Source organism: Mixophyes fleayi, chromosome 9 (assembly GCF_038048845.1).
Source record: "Mixophyes fleayi isolate aMixFle1 chromosome 9, aMixFle1.hap1, whole genome shotgun sequence".
NCBI lineage: Eukaryota > Metazoa > Chordata > Amphibia > Anura > Limnodynastidae > Mixophyes > Mixophyes fleayi.
The window spans coordinates 98294561-98310417 of record NC_134410.1 but is presented as its reverse complement, the minus strand read 5'-3'; the positions used below and the strand labels follow the sequence as shown (position 1 = coordinate 98310417).

The 15857-nt window shown below is 38.1% G+C and overlaps 1 protein-coding gene across 1 annotated transcript; it reads right to left on the bottom strand.

Annotated features, from left to right (window-relative positions):
* Positions 1-9649: 9649 nt before the first annotated feature.
* Positions 9650-14709, bottom strand: TNFSF15 (TNF superfamily member 15). The gene is made up of 4 exons (XM_075186057.1): positions 14317-14709; positions 12553-12580; positions 11302-11349; positions 9650-10901 (listed from the first exon to the last, which is right to left on the bottom strand). Exons 1-4 carry the CDS (start codon positions 14566-14568, stop codon positions 10504-10506), a joined length of 726 nt encoding a protein of 241 aa, XP_075042158.1. The 5' UTR covers positions 14569-14709; the 3' UTR covers positions 9650-10503.
* Between the last annotated feature and the right edge of the window lie 1148 nt (positions 14710-15857).

Sequence of the window (15857 nt, the reverse complement as noted above, 5' to 3'; positions counted from 1 at the left end):
AGGATGGAGCAGGGCATTTCTTATTATAAGACCAAGCGAGATGAATTCTAACATTTAAAAAACTGAGTGCCATATAAAATGTGACCCCTTTTATTTATAGAAGATTCAATATCAACTGGATTAGAAAAAAATGATTATTAGGAAAACATACAAATTGCACCACCATTAGGCCAAACATGAAAGTACCAGAAAGAGAAGCAGAAAAGGTTTAAAAAGAACTTTACTCTAGCCCGATTAAAGCTGCAATGCCAGCTAGTAAAAGTGGTAGTGCAGCCCACCAGCCAATAACACAGAACAGGCAAATTAATTTAGTCTGACAACTTAAAACGGTGTTGGAGGGGGCTCATGAGGACAAATCACAAGCCAAGCTTGTGGTTGGTCTTTCCATGTACACACTCTGGTTTTTTGGGTCAGTCTGTAAGAGGGGGCAGAAGAGTCCCAGAAGACAGCTGGTTGGATGCACAACCACCTTTCAATAAGTGGCAGTGCAACTTTATGTAATAAAAAGTAGATAGATTTTTTTTTTTAACTAATTTGGAATAGACCGAACATAGTTTTAAGAAGGCTAAATGATCTGGAAAAATCATTTATCATCAAGTCATCTACAAATTAAAAAAAGCACCCCCACAAAATAGGAGTGGCTGGTATCTCCACCTGATTTTTGTGCCACTTCCACAAGTCTCCTCTATTTTGCTGCAAAGCAGGGCAGAATGGTGGCACAGTGACTAAAATTGCTGCCTCACAGCACTAGGGTCATAGAGCCTTGTTTGGAATTGGACCTATCTGTGTGGAGTTTTTATACTCTCCCACAGAGCAAAAACATACAGAAAGGTTAACTGACATCTGACAAAATGAACCCTAGTGTGTGGTAGGGAATTTAGAATGTAATGCTTCAATCGAGCGGGGACTGATGGGAAAGCTTACATATTCACTACGCAGAGCTGCATAATATGATTGGCACTATAAAAATGAACAATATTAATATTAGAGATGGGCGGGTCCGGTTCTCCGAGAACCGAACCCACCCGAACTTTGGGTATCCGAGTACCGAGCTGAGCAGCTCGGTACTCTCCCGCCCATTCCGAATCCAAATCGAGGCCGAACGTCATTGTGACGTCGTCGGATCTCAGGACTCGGTTCTCGCGATACTTCAACTTTATAAATACACGCCTCCACAGCAATCCATCGCCATTTGACAGAGGGAGAGAGCAGGGTGTAGTCATAGGCTAATTAGAGCAGGGACAGAGAATACAATATTGTTCTTGCAATTGCTCTAACCAAAATCGCTAGTGCAGAGAGGAGGATAGAGGTTTATTATTTTTTCTTCATATTTGGCACTCCCCAGCGCTTTTGGGGTGTCCCCCATAATTGTGCATTAATATTTCTGGCTGTCAAAAGTCATATCTGTCAGCAGTATCTACTAAATAATTTGTAGCACTCCTCAGTGTTTTTGGGGTGTCCTCCCTAATTGTGCATTAATATTTCTGGCTGTCAAAAGTCATAACTGTCAGCAGTATCTACTAAATAATTTTTAGCACTCCTCAGTGTTTTTGGGGTGTCCTCCCTAATTGTGCATTAATATTTCTGGCTGTCAAAATTCATATCTGTCAGCAGTATCTACTAAATAATTTTTAGCACTCCTCAGTGTTTTTGGGGTGTCCTCCCTAATTGTGCATTAATATTTCTGGCTGTCAAAAGTCATAACTGTCAGCAGTATCTACTAAATAATTTTTAGCACTCCTCAGTGTTTTTGGGGTGTCCTCCCTAATTGTGCATTAATATTTCTGGCTGTCAAAAGTCATATCTGTCAGCAGTATCTACTAAATAATTTTTAGCACTCCCCAGTGGTTTGCGCTCAGAATGGATTCAAAGCAGTCCACATATGATCTAAATGAGCAACCAGGTTCTGTCACCAGTCCTGATGTTAGTGTTCCCAGTACGTCATCTGGCCAAGGCGATGTCAAACAACAGAGTGTTTTCAAATTAGTGCAAAAAAAAAAAACCAAAAAAAAATTTACTGTATTGAAGCGAAAAAAAAGTGTAACTGAGCAAAAGTTAAGTGACGATAAAAAAAAAATTGCAAGCATGCCATTCTACACACGCAGTGGCAAAGAGAGAATGAGGCCTTCACCTTTGGCTATTAGTGGCAGATCCCAAAAAGTTACCCAGCCTACAATTGGTGCACAACTACTGTTACGCGTCAAAGCCGAGCTGCAAGATAACAGTGAGGCATTACAGGAGAATATTTGCTCTGATTCACAAATGACAACAATCCCTGTGGAGAGTCCATCCAACAGTGGGATGTCTAATCGTGAGCATTCTGCTGATGTGTGCCTTAATAGCCCGAGTGTAGCCGGTGATACCCAAATTGAGGATGCCACTTTGGAATTAGAAGAGGATGAGGGGGAGATTTGTGTAGGCGACGAGGGCGCTAATGAGGATGTTGATGAGGATGAGGTTGTTTGTGTAAGTCCTGCACCAGTGGCAGCAGTTCTGGCACGTGACAAGAAAAAGGCCATTGTCATGCCTGGGCATAAAACAAAAAAATCCACTTCTTATGTGTGGAATTATTTCTACCCAAATCCAGACAACAATTGTATAGCCATTTGTAGTGTATGTGAAGCCACAGTCAGTCGAGGGAGGGACCTTAACCATCTTGGAACCTCATCTATGTTACGCCATTTAACGAGAGTTCATGGCAAAGTGTTGGGAAAAGCTGAAAGTTCTTCCCAAAAGAATACAAGCACTCCCTCATCAGCTAAGACCCTCCGCTCACCGACATACCGACGGCTACAAAATACACCCACCACACCATCCTCATCAATATCCTCAGTAGCGCTCGGAGTTAGCCCGGCATACCACTTAAGGCTGGATGACTCCGGCACTATTATTGATTCCTCTGAAGAAAGCGTTAGTCCTGCTGCTGCTGTTGCTGCTGCTGGGGGTGAATCGTCATCCCAGAGGCAGGTGAATAAAATGAGCAGTCCTACATTTCAGCAATTAACTGTGAAACAATCATTTGCGAGGGGAAGCAAATATGACAGCAGTCACCCAGTCGCCAAGCGAATCACAGACGCCATGGCTGCAATGTTAGTGTTAGATCTGCGTCCAATCTCCACAATAAACGCAGCTGGTTTTTCACAGTTAATTGAGGTTTTGTGTCCGCGTTACAGAATTCCATCGCGACACTATTTCTCCCGTAAAGCTATTCCACAACTATACCAAAAAGTGTGTAAAAATGTAGAGATTGCGCTGAAAAATGCCATTCTGCCCACTGTTCACTTAACCACAGATATGTGGACAAGTGTAAGTGGCCAAACCAAAGACTATATGACTGTGACAGCCCACTGGGTTGGTCATTCACCTTCACCAGCAGGAACAGCAGCAGCATGTACACCACTACGTAACATTTGTCACAGGCAGGCCACTCTTTGTATCACCGGCTTCACTAACAGGCATACGGCTGACAATTTGTTACGCAAACTGAGAGATGTGATTGATGCATGGCTTATACCACTCGGACTCTCCCCAGGGTATGTCATTTCAGATAACGCCAACAATATAGTGCGAGCATTACAGCTGGGTGATTTCCAACATATTCCCTGTTTTGCTCACACCATCAACTTGGTGGTGCAGAGCTTCCTACGAAATAACCGTGAGGTGCAGGAGATGCTTTCGGTGGCCCGTAAAATTTCAGGCCATTTCAGGCATTCAGCCACAGCATGTAGGAGATTACAGCAGCTCCAAGAGCAGTTTAACTTGCCCTGCCACCAACTTAAGCAAGAGGTGGTAACTCGGTGGAATTCCACCCTGTACATGCTTCAGAGGATGGAGGAACAGCGCAAAGCCATCCAAGCATATTGCACAAGTCATGACATTGGGAAAGGAGGGGGGATGTATTTCACTCTTGCACAGTGGGGAATCCTTTCAGTGCTGTGCAAGGTGCTGAAACCATTTGAAGTTGTGACATGTGAGGTCAGTGCTGACTCTGCTAGTTTGAGCCAAGTCATTCCTTTAATTAGACTATTGGAAAAGCAGCTTGAGAAAATGAAGGAGGAGCTGAAAGCAAGCAATTCAGCAAAGTATGTTGGCCTTGTCGATCAAGTACTTAATTCGCTTCACAATGATCCTCGAGTTATTAAGATCTTGAACTCGGATCAGTACGTTTTGGCCACTGTGCTTGATCCAAGGTTTAAAACCTACATTGAGTCTTTACTTGTAAATGAGCGAGATGTGAACTTTTGCAAGGAGCTATTGCTCAGCAAGTTGGCCGCTGAACTGGGCCTCGGCTTGACGACGTGTCCTCCTTCACTTTCTCAAGCTGTTGCTCGTAAAAAATTAAATTTCCAAAAAAGAAGCAGGGAAGACACAGGGGGCAGACCAGAACAATTTAACATCTGGGCTGGTTTGAAGGATTTTTCAAAAAAATGTGTCACTTTGCCCATAACTCCATCCAATATGAGTATAAACATGCAAAGGATGGTGGAGGATTACTTTCAAGAGGTAGTTGATATGGAAATGTCAGACAGTCCCTTTCCTTACTGGGAAGAAAAGCAGGCCATTTGGAAACCCATGTACAAACTTGCTTTGCAATACCTAAGCTGCCCACCCTCCAGTGTGTACTCTGAACGAGTGTTCAGCACAGCAGGGAACTTAGTCAGTGATCGCCGTAGAAGGTTACTTCCCAAAAATGTGGAGAAAATGATGTTTATAAAAATGAACTACATCTTCCACGAGGAAGGCCTTCACCATCCAAGACATCCAAGCACTGACTGTTCTCTAATGGCGGATTCAAGCGGCGATGAATTGATAGTCTGTGATGATGATGTACACACTGATGAGGGTGAGGATGAAGCTGAAGATGATGACGATAACATCTTTTTAAAACTTTCTATGTAAGTGTAGGGAGCAATCTACCCCCAAAGAGGAAAGAAACTTGTGGCATTTCCATATCACATACCATCTTGAAAGGCTGCTGTTAGGGCAATTTATCCTTAAGGGTAGGGTGTCATAGACAGAGTGACCCTAAACTGGCTTTGTCCATTTTTCATAATATTGTACAGTCTATAATGGCTGAATTTTTTGGTATTTTATACAAGTGGAGGGGGGCCTTGAGAGACAGAGTGACCCCAAACTGTCTTTCTCCATGTCAATTAATATTGTACAGTCTATAATGGCTGAATTTTTTAGTATTTTATACAAGTGGAGGGGGGCCTAGAGAGACAGAAACCAAACTGGCTTTCTCCATGTCAATTAATATTGTACAGTCTATAATGGCTGAATTTTTTGGTATTTTATACAAGTGGAGGGGGGCCTTGAGAGACAGAGTGACCCCAAACTGTCTTTCTCCATGTCAATTAATATTGTACAGTCTATAATGGCTGAATTTTTTGGTATTTTATACAAGTAGAGGGGGGCCTTGAGAGACAGAAACCAAACTGGCTTTTTCCATTTCTTTACATATTTAACTATAAGTGTAGGGTGTAATATACATTCAAAGACGATGGCTGCATTGCCAATATGCATAGATGGAGAGGAAGACAATCTGTTTTGTGTGTAGAATAGGCCTACCAACGAAGAATTAAACTGTTTTTTTGGATGATTTATTACCTCAACAATTAGATTACTTGTCTCTAAAACAGTTGGAGCACTAAATTGGGTTAATTTAGGCCCAAAAACATGGATTTTCCCAAAAAATAGCAAAACAAAACCAAACAAAACCAAAACCAAAACCAAAACACGCAATGGAGGTTTTGCAAAACCAAAACCAAAACCAAAACACGACGGTAATCCAGATCCAAAACCGAATCCAAAACCAAAACACGGGGGTCAGTGACCATCTCTAATTAATATGCACATTTAAACCACATTTTCATGTCGCAACCATTTTCCAGGAAAATGCATTGCTACGCTACAAGTGATGCAATGATCCTGTGTGTGGACTTTCTAAAAATCTCTGCATGAGAGAAGTTTTCACATACAAACGTTCTGCACACACACTTTTTTATACAATATAATCATTTGGCTGTACATATATATATATATATATATATATATATATATATATATATATATACACAGTATTGCATTTTTATACATGCATTCTCTTCTAAATATGAATCTTTTACATTTTTCTTCTGTATATATAATGTAATTCATTTATCTGAATTCACTATATTTTTTATATCATTAATACAATTTTAATAGTAATTATTGGTGATATTTTGGCCTCTGCAGTATATATACAAATGTGGATTATAAATTATATTACATGCTTGGCAATTTAAAAAAATCCTCTTTTATAATGGTCAATTGAATATATGACATTTTTTAAGTACATTTAGGTTTCTGCCAAATAAACAAGTACTGAAATGTGATTGCTTTATATAAACTGGCCTCTCAAATGTTAAGCAGTCCACCTTATGAAATCTGAAAGCCAAAACGCGTTGGTTTAAAGTGAATTCTCTGGAGCACAGCACAACATTGTGAACACAGGGCTTGGATCCCTGTGGCTTGTTCTGGATGTGAATGAAGATCCCGAGGGAGGAATACTGGAGCCTCTGAATCAATTCCCCAACTGTGCATTTTGCAAACAGAAAATCTGTTGCGATTTTATATGTGTCCTAAATAAGCTCTTATACAGGAATTACACTATTGTGTGTCCCTTTTCTCATATTATATATTTTCAATGTGTTTACTAGCAAAATGATCAAGTATCTAAATCTAAAAAAAAACCAAAAGCATGTAAGTTTGTGTTTTATTGTTTTACACTGTGACATTACAAAATTTTAAAGAACAATTCTTAACCTTATTTGTAATTTATTCAGCACACTGATCAAAACATAAATTATTGCTTGAAGTACAATATGTATAACAGACTAACAAAGTGTTTTAATATAAAACATATTTACTTTAATATTCAAAGTTAAGATTAAGTGGTGAATTGTTCTCAAAACACAAAACAAAACACATTCTATAGGCCATTGTACTAAATACAAGCCGTTTTATATAAAACAGGCATAACAGTTTTTATTATCAGTATATTGGACACTGTACAGTAGATATAATTACTTTGAGACATTTTAACAAGCATTAATTATATTTTTTAAGACAATATTTATCTGTCCCGATTAAATCTTTGAGAAGCATATTAAGGTTTCCCATTTATTAGACCACACTTAACAGTAAATGTGATATAATAAAACAGTCAAAAACGTTATCAGACACTTTAAAACAAGTGTTACACAAACAATATCTTATATTTCTAACAAAGCCAAACTACATGGCTATGGATCATTTCACACAAAAATTTAAAATTTTAGCCTAAACTGTATAATTAGAGGAGTGCATTTAACCTTTGTCACATCAAGAACATTAGTGCTTCACAGCATGGGGACAAACTATGGCTATAATAATTCTTTCACATGACTGTCATTACATCAATCATTAACTCAGTAAGCATTTTGGTAGACTTCCACACAGGATACTGGATAAAAATACTTGCTGTAAAAGAATTACAAATATGCTAGCTTGAGAGTACTGTTGTTGTGAGCCTAGGTACATCACACCATAGAAATAAATTAGAGTTAGCTGTACTGGGTAAAATTCCCTAACATGTGTTACATATTTGGTTGCATCAAACTATCTCTGATACACAAGTCTAATAATTTGTAAAATAGGAGCAAAATAGCTAGCAAGCAGTTTCAAAGCTAATTCATGGTGACTTTCTATAATGTTGAAAAGCTCCAGGTAGTCCTGACCAGGTTATCAGTCAGCTACATGGAGTTGCTAACTTTAACATGAGATTAACTAAAGCTGACCAAACAGATTGCAATTTTATACAGTTATATTAGGCAACTAGCCCAGAATCGCAGTGTTTTTGACCCCAAAACAAACGCATATTTTGAATAAAAGCAATTGGAGTTTTCTGGGTAAATTGGAGAATGAAAGAAGGCATGTGGGTTTGATTCATTAAGGGATATAATGACGATTTTGTGCATCTAATCCGCTCAATTAGTCTGTGCATGCCCAGAACCAGACCACACACCATGGAACGCAGCAACGTTCAAATCATCTTTGAACACAAAGGCCAATTACTACAGCCTACGATTTCATGGATGAAAAGGGTAATGTGCTCGTAGTCAAAATACAGTAAGAGTGTGCCAAGCTCGAGTGCATGCAGCAGCGTCCGATCTAGTCTAAGTGCCAATTACTAGTGATGACGGCTGAGTATGTATGTATGCTAGAACATGTGTTTGCAATCAAGAGCGGCTATTAAAATTTATTTTATGTACAGTAGACATTCATAGCATATTAATAAATGTATGTCATGGAAACACTTTTTATTTTTTAATGTTTTATCATTAATGCCTATATTACTAACAGGTGACATTAACTGAATAGCTTTTTATTTTTTCTGTACATCTTTTGTGAGTTTATATTTCATATAGATATTGGACGGATTCTGCAGTGTCTGGATCACAGCAGAGCAGACTTACACCTGTATTCATCACCAAAGGTATCTTCACATCTGCTCCTGTTGAGTTCGGACGCGGGTGTACTCGTTTTAATTGCGTTTTTTTAAGAAAAAAAAAGGCACATTACGTTCAGTATGGGTCGCTTAATGAATCAGCCCCCGTGTGTTTGCGGCACCCTTCTGACCTCTTTAACAGGCACTGTTGAAGACGGAAGTTATCCATCTACTAGACTCATGTGCCAGGCCTTGTTAATTTGTCCACACATATGTGTCGCCAAGTTGGAAGGTGACTATTGCTCAGTATGTTGGATTGGCCTATATGTCCCCAGCTTAAGTCTTTTCAATCAATCACTGCTATGAAGTTTATTTTAGTGCCTTGCAATATAAGCAGGTGGACTAATCCAAGCCCTAAACAAGCTTCCCATTGTCATTCTCCCCAGCTACAGTAGGTACTTTGCATTGAATAGCCTGCAATGTTTCTGAACACTGGTGATTAAATCACAAAAATACACAAATTGATGGTTGCAAAATACAAACTACATGATTTGTATAGTTTCACATAATACAATGCTGAACATAAAAATGTAAATATATTTGTATTGTAATCACAAAATGCTTTTCATGGTGATGCTGGAGAGCATTTCATATTTCAGTTCCTGTTTTTGCTAAAGAGAATATTCTTGAAAGCAAAGGGAAAATTAGGTTCCATTTTCCAGTGTTCACAAGATAATTTTGTCCCCAAGCCCTCTTTGGCTCTTCATGGAAGATATTTCTGTAATGGTCATTTATTAATCTGTGCCTGGACTTTTCCCAGTGACAGCAGCTAGTACAGGATACACATACCAAACATTCTACAGGAATCCAATCTAAACCATTTCTGTTACTGGCATCTGTACAATTATTATTTATTTTGTGTAAATATAACGTTTAATTCATTAAAACATCTCTATATACACTTGGCAAGTGGCTAGTGGAAATGCGATACCTATCAGACATTCCAGATCATGTTTATTGTAAACATCCTGCAAACATCATGCAATAAAATAGAAGTATCACAAGCATATTCAGACTTGTTTAATTAAGTCTATTTAAATGCAATCATGTCCCATAAACCAAAGCAAAACCTCCACCCATCAAACAAGTTGGATTAATACATTTTGTTTTAAATGCATCAATTTGATTTTGTGATATTGGAAAAACCTACTCCTTACATGTTCCAAGTTTGTGAATGTTTGCCCTTCCGAGGCCCATGGTGTGCTCTCTGAAGAGCATAGTGGTGGCCCCTTACAAGAATGCACGGGTTCAATGCATGCCCAGGGAAGTCTCATCTAGGGGCTACAGGCGAAGGCTCGGAGGGCTGCCGGTTGCCCATTATTGGCTTAGAGCACATCAAAGGTTCAACCGGCTCTTTAAGGGTATACTGAAGATCCCAGTTCACCAACATCATTTCTATTTGTAGCACATCATTTCCTGTTTCAGTTTACAGAAAAGAAGGGAGATGGGAAACCTTATAGGAAAACATTTTGTCAATTTGTAAAATTAACACTGTTTGGAAATAAGGGGAGGTAGGTTTCCTTGAAGGATGCTGACTTTCAAATTGGGAATAATATGAGGTACATAATAGTAATCGGTTAACTTATTGTTGCATGGGAGCAAACTTTAACAGTTAAAAATAAAATACATGTGATAAAAGCATCAATCTTTAGGAGAACTAGTAAATCATGGAGTCATTCAACAAGGAACTCTGCCAAGTAGGACATTATAGCCATTTTCCCTACACAGCTGAATTGTAAAATGAAATGCATGGCATTAAACGTGCACATTAACACATCCCGAGACATCCTGAAGGATGAAGTACAATTAGTTTGCTCATTTGTAAATGAGTATAACAAAGTGTATACATGTTGAAATTCTAAATGCTTGGTTTACATTTTAAGTGATATAATTTCTAAATGAACATCAATAGAATTTAGAAATATGGCTCAAAGGTAAACTCTCCATTCACAACACCACTCCAGTACTATCTATTACTGGACTAAAAAAGCGCCAAAGAAAGTCTTGTGATCAACAGAGATGTCTACTTGGTCGATATCAGTCACATTTACCTTCAACGTATCACCTTTCTTTAGTTCAAGAAGGGCACCCAGATAGATGGGTTGGAAACCTGAATCTCCAACACAAAATGATAGTCCACTTAGAAGAATTTCTGCCACTGGGTAGTTGTGATTTAACCTCCTGATATCCGCTGTAACAATTGAATTTTTTTTGCATCCAGGACGGAATGACACTTTAGAGTAGACAAAGTAATACCCATCTTTTGGGATTTGGATACATTTATTGACATACTCCATTCCATCTCTTATAAAAGCCAGTCCGTTTTGGGATTCCCACTGTAGGTCTTTATTTAATTCGTGTTGTCTTGTACCTGAGAGAGAAGCAGCATTTTATATATTTATTATGTGCTGTATTAAAGTGTGCAAATTAGAGAGAGAAAACAATCATTATACATAATTTCCACTCAATCCACTATACACAGAACCACTGAAGCCTTCCCAGACTTTTCATTGGTGATTCTAAATAATATTTGCCACATAAGCAGTCTTTTCAGCTCCCCCATGTAAGGAATACCGTGAGAGACAGACTTACTGAAGTACAAAACCTTAGTTTTAAAGTAAATTATTTATCCTTATAATCCAGACTGGTAAATATTAATAAGTTTTGCAAATTAAGCTTTTTCCTCATTTCATAACCTCTGCATATTCAAGTACTAAGAAGAGTTGCATTTATCCTTAGTCTGAAGTTTAAAATAAAAAAGTTAAAATTACCTGTTAGATGCGCACGGGGTTTTTCAGTAGCATAATTATGATCCCTCCCTGAAAAAGATAAATGATAAATTCAAGCATAGTCATCCCTCAACAGATTCAAGATTAGTATGCCTGAAACTGTATGGCTTAAATGTGGTATTCATTATTTCACTTAATGATGCTTAAAGAATAAATGTGTTCAGAGGAACCCACTGCATAGCGGCTGTACAGTGTAGCATAGTGAAGTGTGGATGCACTACAGCATAGAACTGAAATTTGTTGCCCGAGTATATTGTATATGTGATCTGCACAAATTTGAACTCAATGCCAGTGTAAATAGTCGGCCATCTGCACAGTGTATATAGTTATAAGAGAGGAAATATATCAACGATTTATAAAGTAAGGGCTAGATACAATTAGAGTTTACGGAACAAATACAGTTAGGTATATTGAGTCTACTTGAATTAAAATAAATAAGTTAAATATAAGAGGTGGGCACATCCTTTAACTGTAGTTACAAAAGCATAACCATAAGGTCCCAAACACGGGTTTAAATGCTGTTCATGACTTGCATTTTTAATGCAAGTGGAAAGCAATCTTCTGCATTTTAACATAAACCCCATTCTATTCTATGGGGCAGATTCAATTAGTTCTTCAGAACAACGCGGCTGCGCATTACTACGATAAATTCTCCGCAGATTTTTGCTTGAGGCTCTATGCGCTGCATGGAAAATTCAGTGGAATTCTTTTCCGAAAATCCTGCGGCCTTGTTGTTCTGAGAACAACGCAGCTAATTGAATCTGCCCCTATGTGTCCATTCTCAATAACAAAAAATAGGGTTTGTGTCTACCAAATTCTTGCAATATCCATTCAGATAAACTTGACAATGAATGGATATGTAATACAGAAATGTCCCCTTGCGTCAGTCAATCAAGCTCTTTTACATACAGAACAAGTTTAATTGTAATAAATAGTGCAACCCAAACACTAGTGTCTTGGCTTCCCAGGTTCGGTCAGGCATGCCCCACTCACATACAATGCATATGTTCTCCACATCAACACCATGCCATTTGTTTCAATTAGATCTGTATTTTCCAGCTTTGCATTAAGTCAGCAAGTAAGTGACTTGTATACAGATAATTCTGCACATATGGTTCATTTTTATGACTGTGCTGTTCTATGGCCTTGTATCCAAATGATAACAGCCTGTAGTACAAGATGTCACAGCTTGGCAAAAGAGGAGTAAGTGAAATACAGGTTTTTGACATATACCTGGAGCTTTGTAAGGTTCACTATGGACCTAAAAGGATAGAAATAAAAAATAAAGAATAAAATGAAATTATTTGTCAATATTAAACAATCTACAAATGATCTCAAATATTATTGATTTATATTTATTCAAATATATAATAGAGTAGAAAAATTATCAAAAATAAATAATTATAAATAAATAACAGTAGCCAAGGAGCATATGTTGTTCTCAGTTTGCCCTATAATGCAGTAAGCAATCAATTTTAGGTCCACTTTAGAAAGCCATGGCTTAACAGTCAGAAGCCCACAGCTTTCTTAAGGTATTAAATTGTCAGGTAGAGTTCATCTATCAATTGCAGTTAGGTCTTTTGAGTCTACTTGAATTAAAATAGGTACATTAAATAAAAGAGGTGGACCTATCCTTTAACTGTATTTACAAAAGCATAACCAACTTCAGGGCCCTTACCCAGTGCTGTTCAAATGCTGCTCCTGACTTGCGTTTTCAATGCAAGTGGAAACTACATTTCCCATACCACTGTACGGGAAATGTAGCTTCCCCACCACACAAAAGTTTTATAGCTGTGAAAGAATTAGAAATGCTCTAAATATGTCCAATGTAAGAGGGAAACCACATTTCCTACTCAATGTGGAAGGCCGCAGTATCCTAAAAAATAAACATTTATGGGGCCACAGCTCACACACAATTGTGGGAGGAAAGTAATATAATATATATATATATATATATATATATATATATATATATATAATATATATATATATATGTATATATACACACATACACATACACACGTACACATATACATACAAAGCATAGGTCATTATTTATCAACCATCGGTTTCCTAGTTGTCAATTTTCAGCGATTTTGTTGGCAGGATTCAAAATGGCAATAGTTGTAAAGGCAAAACCTAGCGTTTAGGGGTTGGTAAGTACATTTCTCAACCCAACTTGCTGGATTTTGTCTTAAAAAAGATGCCACTTTAAATCCTGCTGGCAAAAAATCATGCCCATAGCATTTTATTAGTGAAACCATTTAAAGCCATCCATGTCATAAATACAGCATTTTTGGGGATCGGACATTAAAGTGTCCTAGTGTTTAATTGCTGGTGTGTGACACCAACTTTAAAGTGTACAAATCTGTCATCTTAATCCTTTAAGAAAATGATTGTGCAACAATATTAATATTTAAAGGAATACTGTAACTATTGCAGTTTATATGTCTATTTTAAACTTTGCCATTTTTCCATGTAAAAGGGACATTTCTGAAAACAGGTGCAAAGTGAAAAGTAAAATAGCATTGTTGACAATAGCAACCAGATGTTTGCTTTCACAAGTGCAATAGGACAAGTTATATTCTTTTCCCATTGTAAGCTTTCATACATGCCAACACCATTTTCTTAATCACAGCCCTAACTCTTGGGAGTATACTGACTAAACTATGGGTTTGAAAGAGTACAGCTGTTGCCTATAGCAACCAAATCAGATATTAGTTATTTATTTAGCACATTTTACAAAATGACAGCTAGAATCTGTGTTGGTTGCTATAGGCAACAACTCCACTTTTTCAAACCCAGTTTAGTAAATATACCCCCAGAAACGCATTCTATAATTTTCTTAGAAAGAAACTGCAATTTTAAAATGTCCAAGAAAGTTATTTTCTACACTAACAAAAAAAAATGCATAGACTTTTCCAATTGGTTATTAAGCGTGTTTATGTTTTTGTCAGCAACTAGTTTTACATCAGCTGAACTTGGCACTGTCATTACCTTGTTTTTCCTGTCACAAATTACACCTCCAAATATCTGGTAGACTGTAAGGAACATCAAAACGCACAGGCAAGCCACACAGAAAGCTACAATCCATTGCAGTCTCCTAATGCTCCTATCTTGCGCATGCCGAAAACTTAAGTTGTAATTAGTATTGCGATTCTCTTCCTGCAACATGTCAACGCTCACTTCCATTGTCTTTACAGAGTTGATAGGTGTCTGCTTCAGTTCAGGTCCCAGAGACGAAATCATCTAAAGGCATGATGTTATCAAGCTGGCCGACCAGTATATAAAGCACCAACTCCCCCTCTTTTCCAAGTGTCCACCGATCCCCTCCCATCCTGAGAGGGAGTGTTCCGCCTACAGACGATACTAGTCGCTTTCATCGCTGCTGAAGGCAGTTGCATGCTCTCCTTATGATTTACTCTGCTTTATATTAGGAAAGTCCCTGTAGGTGGTGTTAGGATAATAAAGCTGTGTGGGCAGGCCAGGGAACGGATACTGCAAATAGAACTGTCAAAAACACACATGGGATTTATTCTGGACTCGACCGAGAGTGAAACTATAAGAATATGTTCACAGAGGAAATATCACAATATTCATTGCTCAATTCACTGAAGGGATTTTTCCTGATTGTTTTCTGCAGACAGTTAGTTACAAGTCAGATGAACGGTTTTCTAAGTTTCTGAGCTGACACTGAGCAAGAAAATAGAATGTTGGTCTTTATCCAAAAATTGATAAACTTTCATTAGGAATGCAGGAGTGAAGTAACAATTTTCTATTACTTATTGATCAGTTGTTTGTTTTGGCATGATGGTGTGATCAATAAATGTTTTCCCGATTAATTATTTACTATAAAAATAAAGGTAATACACATTGGAAGATAAGTACACACCTGGATAAAAATGCGGGGGCTCCGTTTATTTATTGTTGCAGATAACATCACATCTGCATAGCTCATCTAAAGATGCATTCCATGTTTTCATAGCCCATTTGAGTAGAGGCTTTGTGCAACATCTTGTAGATTGTTGTGCTATGACTGAAATGGGAGTGTAAGCAAAGTGTATTGACAAAAAAGCAAGTAACAGTGCCCACACTCCATCCATCATAATGGCCTACAGACGGATTGGGAACTTAAAGTGACCCTGGAAAAAATGATTGAATTTGCCTCATGTGGGTCAGGCCAAAATAACTGTAGGTGGGGCTAACATAAAAGTAGGTGGGGTTTAGAACTACTGAAATTTGGTTGTAATAACATTTAGGAAACTCTAGATCATACTTACCAACTTTAATAAGTTGGTTTCCTGGAGCCTGCGGGGGTGGTGGGCGTGATGGGGGGGTAGGGGCAGGGCTCTAAAATGCACGTCATTTTGATCCCGCCCCCGTTCGCATCATTACATCACTGGGGCGGGTTCACCGTCACGTCGCGATTCACCGGGAATCGTTTGGGACCTAATTCTTGAAGTGGGCACTTCCTAGTGAAGTGGGCAGATGCAGAAGATTGCCAAGAAAACACTTCTTTTGTAACAATTGTGTATGAG